General features: G+C 43.7%; 3 protein-coding genes across 4 annotated transcripts; 2 read left to right on the top strand and 1 right to left on the bottom strand.

Annotated features, from left to right (window-relative positions):
* Window positions 1-127: 127 nt before the first annotated feature.
* Window positions 128-3,787, top strand: glrx5 (glutaredoxin 5 homolog (S. cerevisiae)). Its single transcript, XM_068708669.1, has 3 exons — window positions 128-570; window positions 1,501-1,722; window positions 3,419-3,787. The coding sequence occupies exons 1-2, from the start codon at window positions 273-275 to the stop codon at window positions 1,668-1,670; spliced, it is 468 nt and encodes a 155-aa protein (XP_068564770.1). The 5' UTR covers window positions 128-272; the 3' UTR covers window positions 1,671-1,722; window positions 3,419-3,787.
* An 818-nt stretch (window positions 3,788-4,605) lies between these two features.
* ints9 (integrator complex subunit 9) lies at window positions 4,606-11,732 on the bottom strand. Its single transcript, XM_068708671.1, has 17 exons — window positions 11,613-11,732; window positions 11,078-11,205; window positions 10,888-10,948; window positions 10,638-10,700; window positions 10,148-10,287; window positions 9,916-10,002; window positions 9,603-9,723; window positions 9,228-9,362; window positions 8,921-9,032; window positions 8,611-8,791; window positions 8,308-8,368; window positions 7,680-7,851; window positions 7,470-7,594; window positions 6,415-6,582; window positions 6,018-6,116; window positions 5,771-5,908; window positions 4,606-5,074 (listed from the first exon to the last, which is right to left on the bottom strand). Exons 1-17 carry the CDS (start codon window positions 11,619-11,621, stop codon window positions 4,898-4,900), a joined length of 1,977 nt encoding a protein of 658 aa, XP_068564772.1. The 5' UTR covers window positions 11,622-11,732; the 3' UTR covers window positions 4,606-4,897.
* Window positions 11,733-12,215: 483 nt separating this feature from the next.
* Window positions 12,216-19,267, top strand: pla2g7 (phospholipase A2, group VII (platelet-activating factor acetylhydrolase, plasma)). Of its 2 annotated transcripts, none has more exons than XM_068708672.1 (11): window positions 12,216-12,566; window positions 12,945-13,072; window positions 13,447-13,597; window positions 14,106-14,199; window positions 14,317-14,385; window positions 15,793-15,964; window positions 16,368-16,481; window positions 17,819-17,910; window positions 18,026-18,196; window positions 18,286-18,434; window positions 18,512-19,267. In XM_068708672.1, the coding sequence occupies exons 1-11, from the start codon at window positions 12,503-12,505 to the stop codon at window positions 18,610-18,612; spliced, it is 1,305 nt and encodes a 434-aa protein (XP_068564773.1). In that variant the 5' UTR covers window positions 12,216-12,502; the 3' UTR covers window positions 18,613-19,267. The 2 variants fall into 2 exon arrangements, with proteins under 2 accessions (XP_068564773.1, XP_068564774.1); XM_068708673.1 differs by having other exon boundaries at window positions 12,218-12,391.
* Window positions 19,268-19,678: the final 411 nt, after the last annotated feature.

Raw genomic sequence — 19,678 nt, forward strand, 5'->3', positions numbered from 1 at the left:
GGTGGTTTTAATTATTATTATTTTTATCGTAACTTTGAATCATTCCTTGTGTGTCTAAATGACGCGTTGCTGTACCAATAGAAAATCAATTACAATTTGTTTGGGTGCAGCTGACCAATCAGCGTTCATGTCCCGCCCCTTCACGTGAGCGTCATCAACGCACACAAACGTCAGTCAGACTGTCTGGCTACACTCCGGCCTGTTCAGAAGCAGGTGAGACACTTTCCACGACATTGTAGCGCAACATATAAAGATATCAATTACCAAAGACCATGAACAGTTTAATTAGATCTACTGCAAAGTGTCTGCGGACGGGGGCGGCGGTCTATCTGCCCCAACAGACCGACGGACGCGTGTGGTCCGCCTCGGCCCGGTTCCTGTGCTCGGCGGCTGACGTCTCAAAAGACCTTGGTGAGATGGTGAAAAAGGACAAAGTGGTGGTGTTCATGAAGGGGACGCCGGCGCAGCCCATGTGTGGCTTCAGCAATGCCGTGGTTCAGATCCTCCGGATGCACGGGGTGGACGACTATGCTGCGTACAACGTACTGGAAGACTCCGAGCTCAGGGAAGGTCAGTGAAGCTGAGATAACCGGTTCATGACATGGCAACAAGTTGTCACCTCTCAATCTAACTTGACACTTTCAGCTTAACTTCTTCATGACAGTGGAAGTGTTACAAGACAGTTTGCTTGTAGTAGATCTATGAGTCTCTGTCAGCTCTCCATGTTATTCAACGACACGTTTCATTTTATTGGAACATTTAAACCAACCATACATATCCGCCTTTTGTCAACGGCCCTCTCTAACTAGGTTTGGACATGTCCAAGTGTTAGGTTATTATCAGTGCTCTGCAGCAGGACTGAAGGGTGTGGTCCTTTTTTTTAGTCCACCATCAAGACGGACAAGTCTGTATCCAGCCAGAACTGGAACCTCTCCTGTTTTACGACGACAGCACATATTAAGTTAAGGAACAAGGAACTGTTTCTGTAGTTACATCAGCTCTGCCCTTTAAAAGGGATTCTGTCAATGGAGGCTTATGATGCAACAGCAGTGTAGAGCCAAGCCTGGACAGCAGTTCACCCACAATCCAGTGGATATGGGGTCTGACGTGTGAGCAGGGCGTGATAGCTCTCGACCTCAAAGACCTCAATCTAGATATTTTACTTAACTCGATGTAGAGAAGTTGACACTCATATTGCTAACAGATGAGGTTGTTGTTTTTTTGTTAGTCAACTGCTGTCGATATAGCAGTAGAAAACACAGCAATTGGACATTGTGCTTTCATAAAGTTGGGGTCCATAACAGAGTTTCTGGTATGATGGTTTTTAACATACATACTGTCGATGAAGGGCCTTTTTTCTGGGAAATAAAATCCCCTGGAACATGGCATAGAAGTTAAATGTACTTCCAGTAACTTGTCACATGATTCTCTATAGCCTGACACCTGATCTAGTATTGGTTCTGGGTTATTTCTGACACCAACGCTATCTGCCTTCCACAGGAGTCAAGGCCTTCTCCAACTGGCCCACAATCCCTCAGGTGTACTTCAGCGGTGAGTTTGTGGGAGGCTGCGATATTCTGCTCCAGATGCACCAGAACGGGGATCTGGTGGAGGAGTTGAAGAAGCTGGGCATCAGCTCCGCGCTGCTGAAGGCGGAGGAGTCCAAATAGAGGAAGAGGATGAACGAGGAAGAGCTGACGAGACAGAGGACACATTTATCAGGTTTAATCCCCACTCAAATGATCACTAGGCAGCCCTGGGTAAAGTCCACTCACCTCTCTGGCAAATAAGGCGCAGCAAGAGCGCAGATGAAAAATTACAAGTGAAAGCAGTTCTAGTGGCAGCCATGTTTCTTCAGTTCTGGACATTTTGGTTTGTCCCATACCTATGAAGAGCTCAGAGTGCTCCTGCTGCACTGATCATGTAGCTGGCAGGTGAGGAAACTGTCTTCACAGGAACCCCAAGTCAGTTTTATCTAACTCTCTACCCACATTCATCAGCTTCTCTTCAAACACACTTTTCGGTGCAACAGGAACAAGTTGCAAACACCACAATGACCTATTTTGATATAACAAGCATTCGCTTGGAGTCATGCTCCTGGCCACCCGATGAATGAAGTCCAATATTCATTCTCCTTCCAGCTCTGTTCCGGTCTCTATTGGGCCCCCCTGAAAATAATATGTGGCTCTTGGGCCCCTAAATGCTCCACTTTGTTCAACAGCTAGTTGCTAACTGTGTCTATGTGCCATTTGGTGCTGGGCAGGACGCATACACTGGGTTTATCAGTGCCTGTCTGCTGATGACAGCTGCAGACAAAAAGGAACCACAAACGGTAAAGTTTGGGGCCAGAAAACCAAATCAAGGCGCTAACAGATGCTATAAAGATCTACATGTCTGAGTCCAGTGAGAACTCTCTGTGGATTTGTCACTGAGACCGCCCTCCTTCACCTCACAAACATTTAATCTATTTCTGTGTATTTTTAACGGAAGCAGTTTAAATATGTCCCTCATTAAACACGTGGAGGAAAACCTTTGGTCTTTGCTCTCTAGTTTCTGGTTTAGAATTCTATCATATCAAGTTCTACACGTTCTAAATAATCTCCTTAAAGAAGTCTTGTAAACGGCATTAAGATCCATACCAGCGTACTGTATTGGTTGGAACACTATAACTCCTCTGTTGAAGACTGTCGGGGTCCCTCCCTGTGCTTTGACTCAGTTCACATGACAATGCTGTCCTCTATTCTACCGTCTTGCCCTCTACAGGCCCTGCTGTCCTCTATTCTACCGTCTTGCCCTCTACAGGCCCTGCTGTCCTCTATTCTACCGTCTTGCCCTCTACAGGCCCTGCTGTCCTCTATTCTACCGTCTTGCCCTCTACAGGCCCTGCTGTCCTCTATTCTATCATCTTGCTCTCTACAGGCCCTGCTGTCCTCTATTCTACCGTCTTGCCCTCTACAGGCCCTGCTGTCCTCTATTCTATCATCTTGCTCTCTACAGGCCCTGCTGTCCTCTATTCTACCGTCTTGCCCTCTACAGGCCCTGCTGTCCTCTATTCTACCGTCTTGCCCTCTACAGGCCCTGCTGTCCATCCTTTACGCCAAGCCTCGTTCTGTTAAGCCTCAGGTTTTAGATCTTTTATAACGTTGCTTCTATCATACTAGAAACCTTCCAAAATCACTGCCTGTACCGACGGTGTACTAGAAGAACAAAGAGGGGGCGACACTGATGTTTATACGCTGGGGATTAATATAGCTGATGTGGGTTCATAATTATATTATGTTGTTTGATATCTGGCAGATTCCATCTTTTATGCATTAGCCTTTGTAGCGGAGGTGACAGCAGACATGGACCACACCTCACTGATCTCGTCCACTGCGACTGAACCGACACCACTGTCCCTTTCTGTTCTTCCTGCCAGGAACCACAGACACAACGTGCCGACCCGCTGAAACACCACGAGACCCTTTGCTCTTGATCCTGAAAACAACCAGAAATAGTTCTATTTAAAGTTTGAGGCGTCTGTGGTATTTGTTCTTTCATCACTGGAAGAAAAGAGTCTTTCTATTCTTTAGAGGGGTGGGAAGTGTTGTTTTTTTCTCTTCTTGTTTCTCACAGAGCCCAAGAACCCCTGACATGTATCATCCTAGATTTTCCTCCTGCTGCACAGCTGTATTATCAAAGCAATGGTCATGTAGTACACTGTAAGATATTGTACATTGAAAGCACATTGTTAAATGTATTTTAGTTGCATGTAAACCCAGCACCAATTAAATATTTTGACACATAAGAGACCTGGAGTGTTGTTTTTTTATAACACAGACTAAGAGTTCTTTGTTCAGTTTTGGGTGTGATGTAGCATCAAGGCGAAATAAACGGCAATGAAGTAAACAAGCTGACGGCACAGTTAGTTCTTTTTCACAGCTGATCTTTTGGGACATTGGTGTTGGTTTGCACCATCAGCTGTTAGACTCAATCTGCTCTCCCTGAATGGCAGCCAACCCAGCACTGGTGTGTTTTTGTCCAGATACGGGTGCTCAGCGCTGTGTCCGGTGGTTTTGCTGACAGAATACGCTGTCCTGTAATTTTTCAGTTTGTTCACCAGGCTAATCTGACAAACCTACCTGTTTTCATGGTGGACCAGTCAGTGATTATTTTCCTGATTAAGTGGTTACCCTATTAAATGTCTAAGTATCTGTAGCAGGACCTTAAATGAAGCAGCGAAATGGAACCGAGCCATCCTTCATTTTGTTGTTTGAACCTGTGCTTTCGTACTGTGATATGTCAAAATGTCCTATCGTGGCCGTTTCAATAGAGGTGCACAGGATAGAGGTAAACCTCAGAGCATTTCATTCAGAGCTGACAACGTCTTGTTCCTTGTTAAGAGCCCCTGACATCTCCCTACCTCATATTCACAGCTGCAGAGAGAGAGAGTCATCACATCTGGAAACTTGCAACCTCTTCAGCTGATGAGTTGAGCACAAACTGAAACAAGATCTGGATGTAAATTGTAATGTAAGGGATTACAAATGCCATTTAACTTATTTTTTTAAATGTTGGATAAGGTGATGCAAATGACATTTAGATATTACCCAGAGGAACCCTAAGCTCATGACCGATCTCTAGCTTCACGGTTGTGTTTTACTATACTACAGTTTCCTGAATGGAGACGTTGCAGTGATGGAAAAATCACTGACGTGATCTCTTGGAAAAGAAAAAAAACAACTTTTAATACAAAATACTATTTTACAAAATATAACTGGAATTTACAGTAAAAGTACTGTAACAGTTGCAGTTACTGAGGTGGGGACAGACCATGTCCTCCTCCACCATCACTGCTTTCTTCTGTCCACAGTCCTAAAGAGCAGGAACACTGAACCCGAGTGACCCATGAGGAGGGTCAGAGTTTCTGCAGGAAGCGGAGCACCAGGTCTCTCAGCGTGGTGCGCAGCGGCTCGTTGTTGTCACAGACTATGTGTGTCCCGTCCTCCTCCAGCTGGATCAGCGTGTCCTCCGCCTGCAGGTGCAGAATGTGTCCGTCCGCCGTCTCCTCCACTTTGACCTCTGTGATACCGTGCTGCAGGAGGTAAATTCACAATCAAATTCTATTTCTAGCATCCTTCAGAGCTTCTATCTAACACCATAGACGCAGCTACAGGAGCAATTTTGGGGTTAAGTGTCTTGCTCAAGGACACATTGACATGAGCTGGGAATCGAACCGCCATCCCTCTGATTGATAGGCGGCCCTTTCACCACTTAGCCACGGTCACCCCGCCAAGTTCTACCTGTCCGTCACTGACAGATGTGTTGTCATTGGAGCTTCCATAGTTAACCGCCTCACTCTGTTATCAAAGAACCGGGGATCACCTTTAGTCACCCAAAGCTTTGAAAGATGGTGTGTCATTCAGCAATGAATACAAAAATATTGCACAAAAAGGTCAATGTAATATTTGTATCATGCAAAAAGTGTTATTTTCTGCTAAAAGAGTCGGAGAACTTGCCCCTACTAGTGCTTGGTAATTTATAGATGCATATTCATATTCATTTGAAATTTGCTGGGGTTAGATCCCTAGCCTCTGCTATAAAAAACTGTTAATCCCAACAATCACAATGTTATGCGTGAGGAGACTTTAATGTCATATGGGAGGAGACTCTTGGCTGCAATCATCTCCTTTGGGAATACTAAAGACAGCAAAGAGGCAGCAATTTATTTTGCAGCTGGCAGCTATAAAAACAATAATGAGGTTTCCACAGATGTCTGCAGATTTCACACCTTCTGCAATGTGGCCAGGAAAGCTTCCAGGGGCACAGCTCCACTCAGCAGGGGTTTGGGGGCCAGCAGGACTGGAGGCTCCTCCAGGACCCGTTTCCTCTTCTTGCTGGGGGGTGCTGGAGGGGGTTTGGGCACCGACTGGCAACACAGAAGAGGAAAAAAAAACTTCAATTTTTGCTCCTGTGAAGCAATGTTGTCCATATTTAAACATGAAGCTAGCTGTTTTGTGACACGTATTGAGACTCACTTGTAGTGTGTGTTTGTTGTCCTTGGAGTGCAACACTGCAGACACAGTTGCCAGGGAAACGCCGGGTTTAATCTCAGACGGCACCAGGGAGTGGGCCAGCTAGGAATAAAAGAATCAGACTTTTAGACTTGAAAACCTGTCACCTGTGCTCTGACAGGATTTTAAATATTTCTATAATGTAGCTCAAGCTATAATTCAGTCTGTATACATCACATGTCATCATCTCTTACCAACACAGAATTCAAAATATGCAACCACCACCTGTTTCCAAAGGCACGGATCTGATCTTGTATTCAACATTGTCGACCGGGTCTATTTAGGTCCCTTTAACCAGACGGTTTAAGTCGACTACATTCATGCCCACGAGCGTTCTAACCATGGGAGCTACTGCTCTGACCTCAGGCAGGATGTAGACCCGCTCATAGCGGCGTCTGAAGGGCAGGTTGAGCACAGAGCAGCGTCTGTAGGGCATCGGAGGGGGCTGCAGCTCCAGCATCAGATCAGAGCGGTGGGACTGGGTCAGCGGAGGCTGGGTGTACTGCTCTGGACACACCACATGGAGGGGCTGCAGGACAGGAGACATTCAAGCAGCTTTTACACACACACATCACTGGCTGAGCGCGCTTCTATCTAACATAGACTTAATTTGATAATCACTAAAGTACAATATGATGCAGGACAAACTGATGAATGTGAAACAAAAAGAAGCATTTAACTCCATTTAAAAGGTTTACATATCACATCGGTGCAACAACATCATACAAGAACAATAATAGGGTCAACTGAAACACTTAGAAATGAGGCATTGTGTATTCCCTCCTGCTCGAACCTGAATGATCTCATATTACTGTTATCTTGTTTGTGCCTTTTAGCTTGTGAAATTGTTTCCATTCTCCCGTTTCTCCCACAGGACTTCTACTGACTCCATGATTATTTGCTTGTTGCACAGTTCTCCTCTTACCGCTGTTGCATGTAAAAAAAACAAAAAAACAAAAAAATACGAGGCAGCCATTTCTGAGATGGACAATTGTGATATCTTTTTTCAACCTCAATTTAAATAACAGGTTTCCCTCTATAAACTCCCTGTTCATGCAAGTTAATCCATTTACTGCTTACTTTTGCTTATTTCTCTTACAACCCACTGGAATTGGTAACATCTTTTAGAGGGTTGGTAAAATGACAATAGGGCTGCAACTAACAATTATTTTCATTGCCGATCAATCTGTCGATTATTAGTTTGGGCCATAAAATGTCAGGAATATGGTGAAAACTGTTTCCCAAAGCCCAAAATGACTCCTCAAATATCTTGCTTTGTCCTCAATTCAAAGATATTCAGTGTACTGTCATATATGAGTAAAGAAAAGAGAAAATATTCACATTTAAAACAGCTGGAATCAGATTAATTCAAATTTAAAGACGTGCGGCTCTACATGACGGTAGTGTTGACCGTACCTGGACCTCCTTCAGCAGCTTTGACACTTGGTGGAAGTTGAGCCGTGTGTCGATGGGACAGTAAACACACTTCATGGCCAGAGGCTGGTAGGGAGCCAAAGCATCCAGGTAAGAGAAGTCTGGCTCTGATGGGAAGAAAGAAAAGTCACAGAGGCTTCCACAAAAGCAGCATTCACTTCACGTCCAGTGAACGAATACGGTCGTAGTTACCAGTAAAGATGATGGTGTTCAGGCTGGATTTGCCCCACAGCTCCATGAAGTGAACCACGTCCCCGAAGCGCAGAGAGGGGTGACCGGTGAACACCACACACGGCTGACGGAACTCACTGCTGAAGTCTCCGTGAATACTGGAGTAGTGCTTCAGCTTGTTGGTTTGGATCAACTGAAACAAAATCACAGGAGTTCTATTGTGAGACAGTGAAAATACTAGAACCGGGTCAGGCAGTGCATGAAGCAAGCTTCTTTGCCAACACTTTGAATGGGACCATGGCCTTCTGTGCTGCGAGGACGATACACATTTGAAGACCACATGACCCTCTACTGCTGCTGCATACATCGACAGTGCCCAAAAATAAAGAGTTGTTTATTGGAACAAAAATATTAAATGATTCCTGATTGCAAATTTGTTTTTAATGAAATGCATATTGTCATAACGGTGATTCAAAGAGTTTCGCTCATGTAAAATACCATGCACTTGTTCTCTGGTGTCAGATAACTCTGAGCTTTTTACTGGTTTGCAGTGTCACTTCAGTTCTAATTTGCTAGCAGAAAACAGGATTTCTAACTATCCTCTTTCTCTGAAACGCAGCATTGTTCTTCACACAGCAGCAAGACTCACCTCTGCATGAGGGAATGGAGGCTCTGGAAGATACACCTTCGATTGCTTGTTGTGGCAGAGCCTAAAAAAAAAAAAGGAAAAAACTTAAATCTAATCAGAATATCCCAGAATGGATTTGTTCACATGTATTCTGATAGAAAACAAGAAGCCAGCTTGGACATACACAACATCTGTTGCTGTATGTTGGTGTTGTCTTCATCCATCACCATATTTGTAGCATTTCCTTCTCTTACATTGCTGGCTTCCTTCTAGGTTGTGGACAACAACAGATTTCTAGGACCGTTTTGACAAACAGCTCCTCACCACTCAGCGAAGATCTGAGAGAACTCCAGCGAACTATTGGCGACGGGTGAGATGAAGTAGAAGGGCGTGGTCCCCAGGTTGGCGCTGTCGATGAACTGATACAGACACTCCAGCAGGTCATAGATCACCCCCGACGAGTAGCACGGCACCAGCACATTGCCTCCTGCTCGAATCGTCATGGCTACAGGCAGCGATGAATAATTAGAATCAGCAATGTGATTTGCTTACATATTCTACATGTACTCATTTAATTTAAATTTGAAACGTTAATACAACATACATTTAAATCATCCAGTACATTTGGACCTACCGAGGTTGCTGCAGAATTCTCCCAGCATGCCGTCTGGGTTGGCGGTGGGCATCTGGGTGAGGCCTGTCAGAATCAGAACATCACTGTTCTTGAGGGAGCTTTGGTCCATCGGCTGGGAGAAGAGAAGGAGTTCAAGTGTTCCAGTGAGTTTATTAAAGAACGCGTGCGTTTCCCCCTCTTTTGTCTCAAACGTTCACCAGAATGGGACGGATGGACGCGTCACATTCTTGACAGTTGCAGGTTCATCTCAGGCCTTGCGTGTTATTATTGCACCTAGCATTAGGCCTGCTGGGTCTGTTGGACCTACCTGTGGATGTGTGGTGAGGAGGGACGAGCCCGACACATAGGAAACCTTCTCATGGTGAGACTGGATGATCCAGTTGGAGCTCCCCAATGAGTAACCAGAGCTTAAGGGGGAGACCTGGACCGCTCCAAACAACTCCTGGAGACAGAGAGAAGCCGTCACTGTGAGAGCACGAAAATACAGAAAAACAGGAAGAGGACAGATACAGGTATCTTAGTCATATGTGGAAGAATACTAATTAATCCTGCATTTACAGCGTGAGGAAGGTCCTGCATGAGACAAACAGACACACTTTCTGTTTAATCTTAGAGCTTTGGGTGTATACTAAGCATTACATCAGCACTGTGCAGACAAGTGTAGGAGAAAAGAGGTTCTTACCACTTTCTGTGAATAACCCACAAGCTGCACTTTGCTGAGGGCAGAGTTGACCTCCTGCATGCTGTAGCTTCGTTTCCACGCCCACACGTCTACTGCATCCTTCAGCGGCCCAGGGAGCATCCTAATATCACATAGTAATGGTAATATAAGAGACACGTTAGAGGTAAAAGCTAGTATGAGATGTTATATTTTACAATCTTAAAATAAACTATATTTTCCAATGTGATTTTTTTTTTTAGAAATAAATATTTTCTACAACTATCCACAGAAAAAGACGACAGAGTTTGTATGTTTTTCTCAACAGTTTTCTTACCTTTGTATTTCCTTGGTTTTCCAGCAGGTAGCAGACTGGGCTTTAGGAACTCTCTCCATGAAGTTCACCAGTTCCTCCATCAACAGCCTGAGGAAAATAACAGCAGTGATATGCATATATCTCTCTTTTTCAAACAATGATTGAAATAAGGAAAAACTGCTGAAATAACATGCATTTTTCCCTTTGAATGAACATAAAAACAATAGGATGACGTTCCCTTGTATCTCCTCACCTGCCAATCTGCAGGGTGGGTTCAGTGGCATACACGGTCCCAGTGAAGCCTGTGTGTTCAGTGATGTAGGGCAGGGCCATCATGCAGTGGTAGTTGGAGACCAGGATGACATCAACGGTAGATAGATCCAGCAGTTCTCTCTGTGGCCAATTTAAATGGGAAAGAAAGTTTATTTAGACCTAATATGTATTATCATACTAACTACAGCATGTATTGTAACTTGAATTTGAATAACTGGCCTGTGGAAGTAATGATAATATTAATAACTGTGGCAAAAGCACAGTAAGGAATAGTGAATGGAAAGTTTGAGCTGGTACGTTGTTCTAGGGGCATGCTTGCATTATACTTTCCTGCAGCTAAATCATTCATTTGAAGTAATGGACTGATTTTTTAAGTAATAGTGTGTGTGTGTGTGTGTGTGTGTGTGTGTGTGTGTGTGTGTGTGTGTGTGTGTGTGTGTGTGTGTGTGTGTGTTGGCTGAGTTCACCACCTCAGGGAGACAGAACTCTGGCTGTGAGTCCACAAACACTCTTCCTGCACACTCCTTCAGCTCCTGGAAAGATGGAACGGAAAAGTTTGTTTACTGTTGTAGACGTTCATCACAGACACATCTTGATGTATTTACACTTTATAGAGACACAGAAACAACTTCATGTAAAGCAACGATCAAACACAAGTTGAAGTTCAGATACAGGTTAAATACTAAGTGAATTAAATACAACAGAAGCAGCTTGTCATACCTTCTCCAAGTTTACTGTTCCATCCTTAGAGACCCAACTAGGTAACTTGGAGAGTCTTGGGCTGAATAAGAACACAAAAAAAAGTTAAAGTCGTGAATTCAGGACTACCACCCAGACATGAATGAATGAATGAATGAATGAATGAATGAATAACTAAATGAAGCCACTGCTGCTGATGCCATTGACTCACCTGTGCACCAGAGGAAGTGGCAGGAAGTTGAGGACAGAGGTGGTGTCCAGTCCACAGTCCAGCATGATGGTGGTGGATTTGAACTTGAGGACATTGCAAGGCAGTGTAGGATGACCAGACAGACAATACTGAGAGAAGGAAGGAGAGCGATTAAGAGACGCACGTGGACATAACATCACGGTGCCAACAACACAACACATGACAGATACAGAGCAGAGGCAGGCTAGACAGGACATCACATTTATTACAAAATAAAAATAAATGCTCCATTCATCAGGGTCAGGTCAACTAGCTGAGTCAGTACTTTACTATCACTATAGACTGCATTCAATAGTTTACATAGCCTAGCTGTTGGCTGCCTGGTTAACGTTAGCCACAGTTAACGAGATGGGAGCACACAGGGCTATTGACGTTAGCTGCTAAGCTAACAGAGTAGCTTTAACTTAAGGTATACTAAATGATTTAGTCACGCGTCTTTACCGTGAGCTGGGGTTGACTTTGCTGCTTTAATTATGCTAACAGTCGGGTAACTCACCAATTTCATGTTTAACGCTGATAATGAACGTTGGTTGTATGTAGTTGGCTTCACTAACACTGCATCCTTCTACAGACTCCGCTCGCTTTGTTTCTGGGACTTTGGCCCTCTACTGCCCTCTACGGGGGCGGAGTGTTTCTCGAGCCACAGTACGACAATATGCGCGAAATACAAAACAAAACAGCATGTTTTTGTTTATTTGTGACTGCCCTGAAAAGAGCACTATGAATCACAAAATATTAACGAAAAAACGTCAATCATAAAGGCGATAATTGTTATCAACAAACGCACGTGCCGAGATTGCAAGGCTGTCAAATCAGATTTGCTGGCTCTAACCAGAGTCATATGTAGAGCAGGTTACCCCAGTTTAAGTGGGACACTGCAGGACAGACATAAATAAGCCTATATTGTGATTATGTGGACCGTGACCTTGGTGCCCAGCCCCTCACCTATTTTGGTTTCTGGGGAGGTTAAATGACATTGTGTTACATTTACGTATGTTTTTAGGCAGCCAGAGGCGGGGCGACTGCTCCGTGAACAAACCATAGACTAGGTAGAAGAAGGAACAAACACATTCCATTCACTGTTCTGGTTTAACTCCCTTCCATGCTAGTAGTGGCTAGCTAACACCTATGGCTAACACTAACCAGCTGTCAGGTCAAACCACTCCCTAGTGACTCGTACCGGTGGGTTTATCTCGAGAGACAAACAAATAGTTACGTAGTAATGTTGCGAAACTGATGTAGTAACATTGGCACCCGGCTACTTCTGTATCTCCGGTAGGTCTCGTTTTTTTGTGAAAGAGTTAACGTTATATTAGTATGTTTTTGTCGCTAACGGCTAACCAGAAGAAACAGAGGTGAATCTCGCTTTTGAAACTACCGTGGTCGATGTTACGTCATGGAGGATTTGTACAGTTATTAGGCAAGAGGATATACGAGTGGTCAAAGACAGGTAAACGCTACATTTGTATTGAGAGCGTAAATACACACATTTCCTCAACAGCTGTTGTCAGTGGAAACCAGCTGAAAGGTTTCGTATTATTGTTACATTAAGTGAACTTTGGCACGCGCTCAGTTATAACTTAGCGTTAGTTAACATATTGTTCTCGCTCACTCAAATGCAATAAGCGCAACATAGAAGTGTAATTACAATAAACTGTGTAATTTATCATACAGTAACGGGAAGAAAGAAGTGACATTTTGGTACTGTTCTAGTATCTAGTAAAGTCTCAGTGTTTTTTGTCAAGTCATGCTATCTCTACCATGAGTCATGACTTCCAGGTCATCGGCATTGCTTGCTGTAGCTGAATGTGTTGTCTTCGCCTGACAGAGCAGAGGAGGTACGCGCTCGGTTTCTTCGCCATGGGGAACACCTGCAGTAATCATCTCGGGATCCCTCCCGCCAAGGGCCCCAATGCTGTGGGCTGCACCGACTTCATGATGGACCACACTGCTCAGGTAGAAGCTCAACATCACGTGTGTAAATGTGTCACTTTTTATTGAGATAGGCAACGAGCATACCGCTGAATTTCAGCATTGCTTAAAGCCACTGTACTCCCAATGAGCAGCCTGCACTGTCATCGGTCACAGCAAATATAGCTGCTATCAGCACCAATACGAGGTTGATGATGATTCATTCCAACAGTAATAGGTCACACTTGCAACAAGGAAAGGAGTTTCAAAGGTCAGCATGAGGAAGAAAATCTGTACACAACAAAAACATAAATGTACCTGCTTTGTGAAGAAGATATTTGGGACACTCGGTTGATCACATGACAGTAGTGTGTGTGCTTCATTCTGTTCTGTCTCTGCTACGTCTGCCTCTTTAACAGGGCAGCTTCTTCCGGCTCTACTATCCTTGTCAAGAGACAGAAAAAGCAGAAAAACCAGACTGGGTACCGTGTGTGGAGTACTTCAACGGTCTGGCAGACTTCATGAATATCAACAGGACTCTGAGTGAAAGGATTTTCAACTACCTCTTTGGTAATTTAACTCCAATGAGGAGTATGAAGAAAACGTCAAATGTGTTTTAAACAAGTGCGTTCACTAGTGTTTTTGTTGACAAATGTAATATACATTTGCAGGTGTTTTTATATATATATATATATATATATATATATATATATACACATTACATGTTTTTCCCTCCTTCAAAGCAGACGTTGGTTTCACCTCATTTCTCTTCAGTGTTTCACTCAGCTCAGTGTAGTTTGTTCTTTTGCCTTATTATTGCACATCAATCTGCACCGCATTAGCAAGCAACAATGAAAGCAGAAATGGTGTCCACTAGAGCTATAAATGAACTAACTCTTGGAAGTTTCAATTCTGCATGTTACTGTTCACACTGTACAAATGTATGGGAATTTGGGGAAATCAACAACACAACAGAATGCTTTAGGACATGGTCATCAGTTATAGGAAGTTTCCCTAACTTCTAGTAAACTGGTGTTGTGCTTTAAAAAGCTCCTGTTTTTCCATCTGTCTGTTCCAGGCTCCTTTAAGATCCCAGCCTCCGTGGATGCTCCGTTTAAATCCAGTGAAAAATGTCCTGTAGTTATCTTCTCCCATGGCCTCGGAGCGTTTAGGTAGACACAATCAGTTTGAACACTGCCACAGAATTGACTCTTGATGAATAGGATGTTGTGCTCACGTGTCGGCTAATGTGAATGGTGTGACTCACTTCTCCCCGGTGTCTCCTATAGGACTTTGTACTCAGCCATATGTGCAGAATTGGCCTCTCAGGGCTTCATTGTGGCGTCCGTGGAACACAGGTATTATTTTTTTAAAGTATACTTTTAGCTGAATCTTCATGTTCATGTCAGGGTGTGAGGACAGCGATTCTTCAGACATATGTAATGCTGTCAGCTGTGTATAATCTTGACTGCATTCAAACTGTCGGCTGACAATGCGTACGCTGAACATTTGAGGCCACGTGTCAGTTGGAGGAAATTCTAGTTGGTGTTGAGCCAAGCGAACAATAATCAGTGGAGTAAGTGTGCAGACAATAGTACGAACCAGGTCATCACATTTCTTTTCAGTATAGAGACAAGGGGACCATATGGAGGAGAACATAATAGCCACAGTCAGTCTGTCGCTCATGTGGGTTGAAGTGGTATTCCGCTGAATTTTTAGCTGATGGTTAAAGGCTGAAGCCACAGAGAAAAAAAAGCATGTGCCAGTGTTCATGGCTGTGAACTGGTCACTCCAGTTGCTTAGCCAGTGGTGCTTTTGTCACGCTGCTACATCAGTTGGTGTCGTCTGTTACCACAACAGTCACAAAGAATGTTACTTCTCCTCCAACGTCAAGCTTGAATCAACTGAATTACGTTTGTGTGAGCAACGGAGAACAGATCACCAATACGTCACATAACATGAGTCATCATCAGGTTGATCTGCGACCTCTTATTCACCTGAAACAGGAGTGAGCTTGTTCTATAAGCCCAATATAACATACGAAGCACAGAATAATCTCTGGGGCTCTAACTAACACTTGTTTTCAATAGTTGCAGTGATGCTTTCAATTTGCTTGTGTGAGGTTATTCTCCACAGTGTATGACTACAGCAGATAGAGTTTGTAGAAACAGACAGGAGCAAAGCAGTGTACCGCTGCGGACGTATTGCAGACAGTTTAAGTGTTCGCTATATTCAGAATATTTTCACCGCTTCACCTCCCCGTCAGACTGAAGCGGTTATCTGTGCTCCCCTCAAAGCCTCAACACTCCATTTGACCTCTCAGACACTCATGTTACTGTGTCACTTTGGTGAAGTCACACAGTAACACAAACTCCCGTGTTCAGAGAGCTGTAATTTACCTTATTTGTCAATGGAGTCTACTGTCTTTGTAGAGAGCATAGATACCAGCTTTAGTTCCCCGTTAGAAAGTCTGACAGCAAGGTAAAGAGGTGAAAATATTGTAAACACACTCAAACTGATATGGATTTTTGTAGGTGTCTGAAATACGTCCACAGCAGTACATTGCTATGCTGGTACTCCTCTTTGTTTCTCCATCTACAGTAGTAATAGACTGACTATGGAGGAGTACCTCATACAACCACACTTTAAAACACTTTCCCTGTCATTTACTGTGATATTTGTAATACATACCTATTGTTCTTCAGTACTCAGCCTTTGACGCAGTATCATTTTGCAGCACTGTGTGTATTTGTTTCCCCGCGCAGAGACCAGTCAGCCTCAGCTACGTATTATTTTCGTGAAAAGACGGAGTCGGAGAAGGCAAACAAGAACGGGCCGAAGACATCTCCCTCAGCCCAAGACAACTTGGTGATAGAGTGGATGTACTACAGGAGTCTGCAGCACGGGGAGAGTGAATTCCCCCTCCGAAACAAACAGGCAAGAAGCTTTTACTCTACTAGAAAATAAAAGCTCTGTACTGTACTGGGAGGAGGCATCCATGTGCCACATTCGTCCACATAATGACAGCGTCTCATGTGAGTCAACGGTCACTGTATGGAAGATACACAGAGGTGGAGACTCTATTCCTCTTTTATACAAAGAGGCTTCAGCTGGATTGCACAACTCAGTAACCAATACTGTGCATGACACTGATGTTCAAATGAAACCACTTCCTTGTTTCCTCAGTCTATTAGATTGTGTGAGATTTGGTATGTCTCACGTTCAACTTTTGCATTTCCTCTATCCTGTTTTTAGATACTGCACTTTATTATTAAACTGAGTTTGGATTCATGTGATATTGTGGTCATATTTATTTTTTATTTTCATTTGTGTTTCCCAGGTGAAACAGAGAGCAGATGAATGCATCCTGGCTCTGGACAGACTCACTGAAATCAACTCGGGGATCCCGGTGCAAAATGTTTTGCAAACACAGTTTGACTGGACGACGTTGGAGGTAACCCATCATGAGCTTTGGTCTAGTTTTACTCAGATCATGAGTTTATTTTGGAATTAAAACCTTCAACAAGGCAGCAGCAATGGAGATTTAGTGACAGAACAATGAAAAGGAAATGTGTGCCTCACAGCAAGTTATTATAAGCTGTGAGCATGTGTTGTATGAAGTGCTTTCATTTATACAGTGTAACCCTTTACAAGTGTCCTGGAAATTCACACCATCCGTTTCTAATAAATCAGTGTAATCTAATCATTTCAAGATGAGAAATCTCGTCTAAAAGGGAAAGTTCATCCCAAAATCATACATATTTAGCATCTTAGCTATAGTGATATCTACTGTATCAACGCAGATAGTTTGGTGTGAGTTGCCTGGTGTTGGAGAGATCAGCTGTAGAGATGTCGGCCTCCTCTCCACTATAATGGGACTATATGACACTCGGCTTGTGGTGCTCAAACCGCCATAAAAACATTTGACAAACTCAACAGCAGTATCTCTTTCCAGACATCATGACCTCATTATCGTTGCTTCAACTATTGTTTATAGAATAAAGTTCCTACATGAAACTGCTCACAAGGTCTGTATGATCTCGAGTAACAATACTCTCCAGTTCTGATACAACTGATGCTAGGAGGAGCCGCCATTGTTGTTTAAAACAAACTGTTACACACTTCAACCAAACCATGCCCATAGCTGCCAGTAGCTCCTCACAGGACTCTGATTGGTCCGTGCTGTGGCTTATCGGACACAAACGCATTGCATGAAGCCTGACGAGATGAGTTTAATGTTATACGTGAGAATCCAGCTGCAAGGTAACTTGTGGACAACACTCGCTCTGTGTTCCAATACCCATACTACCACACTATTTAGGATGACAGGAAAAAGGATGTAGTATGTCCCAATACATAGTATATCAAATGCAGAACACCAAAAGTACCAGGATGTTCTTCTATTCCGACCCAGCGGATATATGCGCAAGAGGGTCAAAGTTCAAGGTGCAATGTCATGACGAGTAACTTAAGCATACTGCATGCAACAGTACATACTGTGTAAGGGCTGCTGCAGTATGTCCTAAAAGTACAAATGAAAGAATATGTATGGAAAGACTCAGCATCAGTGTGCAAATGTGGGCAGATCCAGACATTTTGGTTCAGCCTGAGGCTTTTCATGTCAGTTTGATCAGCTGTGTCATGACATTTTGGTGACCAGGGGGAAAATATAGAATATCACCTGTGTCCTGATGGCAGAACCTGAAGCTGATCCTCAAACAGTTACCAGTAGTAGACCTTTCATTGTTGTTATCACTCACCATCCATTTCCTCTTGCCTCCATGCCAACAGAACTCCATGGATCTGTGTAGGATCGCAGCGGTGGGGCATTCCTTCGGGGGAGCAACAGTGATAGAAGCTCTGTGCAAAGAGGTCAAATTCAAGTATGTGGATTTACAACGTATATCCATGTCCCCTCCATTATCGCATTCCCTCGTTTCAGAGAAGCAGGAGTATGATCTGACGTATGAACGATGCCGTCTGAACTCTCTTCTGTAGGTGTGGCATAGCGCTGGACTCCTGGATGTTCCCTTTAGACGATGAGCTCTTTCCCCGGGTGAAGCAGCCCATCTTTTTCATCAACTCAGAGAAGTTTCAGTGGGCGGGAAACATCAGCCGCATGAAGAAGCTGGAGTCGGCCGTCATACAGCGGAAAATGATCACTATCAGGTAGAATGCACGGAACTGAATTTGGGCCTCGTTGATCCTGTTAGAAACACGGCGTTCACTGACTTTGTGGCGACGTTTTCCTTCTTCAGAGGCACAGTCCACCAGAGCTTCCCAGACTTCACCTTCCTGACGGGCAACTGGATCGGCAAGCTGATGAAGCTAAAGGGAGAGATCGACCCAGAGATCGCCATAGACCTCTGCAACAAAGCAACACTAGCCTTCCTGCAACGCCACCTCGGTAAGAACAAGGAAGCACACACACGATCCCCGCCAGTCACTCCTAGTGTCTCACTATCTAAATTCGGGGTTTTGCAGGGTTACAGAAGCACTTTAATCAGTGGGACCCTCTGATCGACGGGCAAGATGACAACCTCATTCAAGGAACTAACATCACTGTGCTCCAGTCTTCCATCTGAGCCGCCTGATATCCTCAAAATGTCAGGCCAGGCCCGCTTGGCACTAGAAACGGACTAAAGATAACATTTTGGAATCATAATAGAAGGAAAAGAAAACCTCTACCTCATCAGCAGGACCGATTTTAGTTTTTCTTGACAGATAAAACCAGCGTTTGTTTCATGAGGCCTGAATGTCGCTGAACACTTTTCACTGTTTGTGAAATCTTCACTATTACCAGGAAGTTCTTGGAGAAATTCTTTTAATCATGTTTAATCTTTGAGTGTATATGAACTGAGATCATGTTATTTTACATAAAGACTGTATGTCTCTTTGGATGTCTGACCTTCCAACAGAGACGAGCTACACCATGATTGCAGTGTGATTCTGGAATAAGACCTATGAGAATCGTATCTAACCAATGGGCGTTGTTAGAACAAAGGAAGATTGAGGACTCGTACCTCAGATGAATTATTAACATGTATCCATCCTGATTCATCAGAGGGCAGCTACATGCAGTAAGTAGATCAGCATCATTAAAGCTTACGAACACTAACAGGTTGCATTAAAAACAGCGTGTGCCTTAACTCTGTTCACCCTGGGTCAATGTAACAGCCTTCTACTAACTTTTATACTCCTGACGAAACAGAAACCCAATAAATCTGGTTTGTATACAAATACGTCTTTTGCCAACTGCTGTAAGTCTCCCAGGTTTGTAATGCTACGAGTTTACCAACAGGTCGGAGGCTAAAACCTAAGCTTCTGAATAATGTGCTGGTATCACTTCTGAGGTACTCTGATGAGGAACTGTTCAGTGTCGTAAGGGCTGGAAACCTTTGCGGCTTTATTGAAACATTTTAAAGGGACAGTTCACCCCCAAATCATAAATACATATTTTCCCTCTTACCTATAGTGGATTCTTGTTTTAATCCAGCTACATTTTTTTGGTGCGAGTATGGAGATATCGGCCTACTCTTAAATACAATGGCACTACATGGCACTGTGCTTGTGGGGCTCAAAGTGCCAAGAAATTCACTTGAAAAACTCCATGCAGGAGCTATTTACTCTAAACCCTCATTCCTCCATGAA

Source organism: Cebidichthys violaceus, unplaced genomic scaffold (assembly GCF_023349555.1).
Source record: "Cebidichthys violaceus isolate CVI_PGR_0920_01 unplaced genomic scaffold, fCebVio1.0.p SCAF_14, whole genome shotgun sequence".
Classification (NCBI taxonomy): Eukaryota; Metazoa; Chordata; class Actinopteri; order Perciformes; family Stichaeidae; genus Cebidichthys; species Cebidichthys violaceus.

Coding starts and splice junctions, on each gene's coding strand:
- ints9 (XM_068708671.1), bottom strand. Junction 10,949..11,077: donor CCACTTCCTCTGGTGCACAG/GTGAGTCAATGG, acceptor GTTCTTATTCAG/CCCAAGACTCTCCAAGTTAC. Junction 7,852..8,307: donor CTCCATTCCCTCATGCAGAG/GTGAGTCTTGCT, acceptor ATTTTGTTTCAG/TTGATCCAAACCAACAAGCT.
- glrx5 (XM_068708669.1), top strand. CDS start 273: ATGAACAGTTTAATTAGATCTACTGCAAAGTGTCTGCGGACGGGGGCG. Junction 571..1,500: donor AGACTCCGAGCTCAGGGAAG/GTCAGTGAAGCT, acceptor TGCCTTCCACAG/GAGTCAAGGCCTTCTCCAAC.
- pla2g7 (XM_068708672.1), top strand. CDS start 12,503: ATGTTACGTCATGGAGGATTTGTACAGTTATTAGGCAAGAGGATATAC. Junction 14,200..14,316: donor CATGGCCTCGGAGCGTTTAG/GTAGACACAATC, acceptor TGTCTCCTATAG/GACTTTGTACTCAGCCATAT. Junction 16,482..17,818: donor TTGACTGGACGACGTTGGAG/GTAACCCATCAT, acceptor CCATGCCAACAG/AACTCCATGGATCTGTGTAG.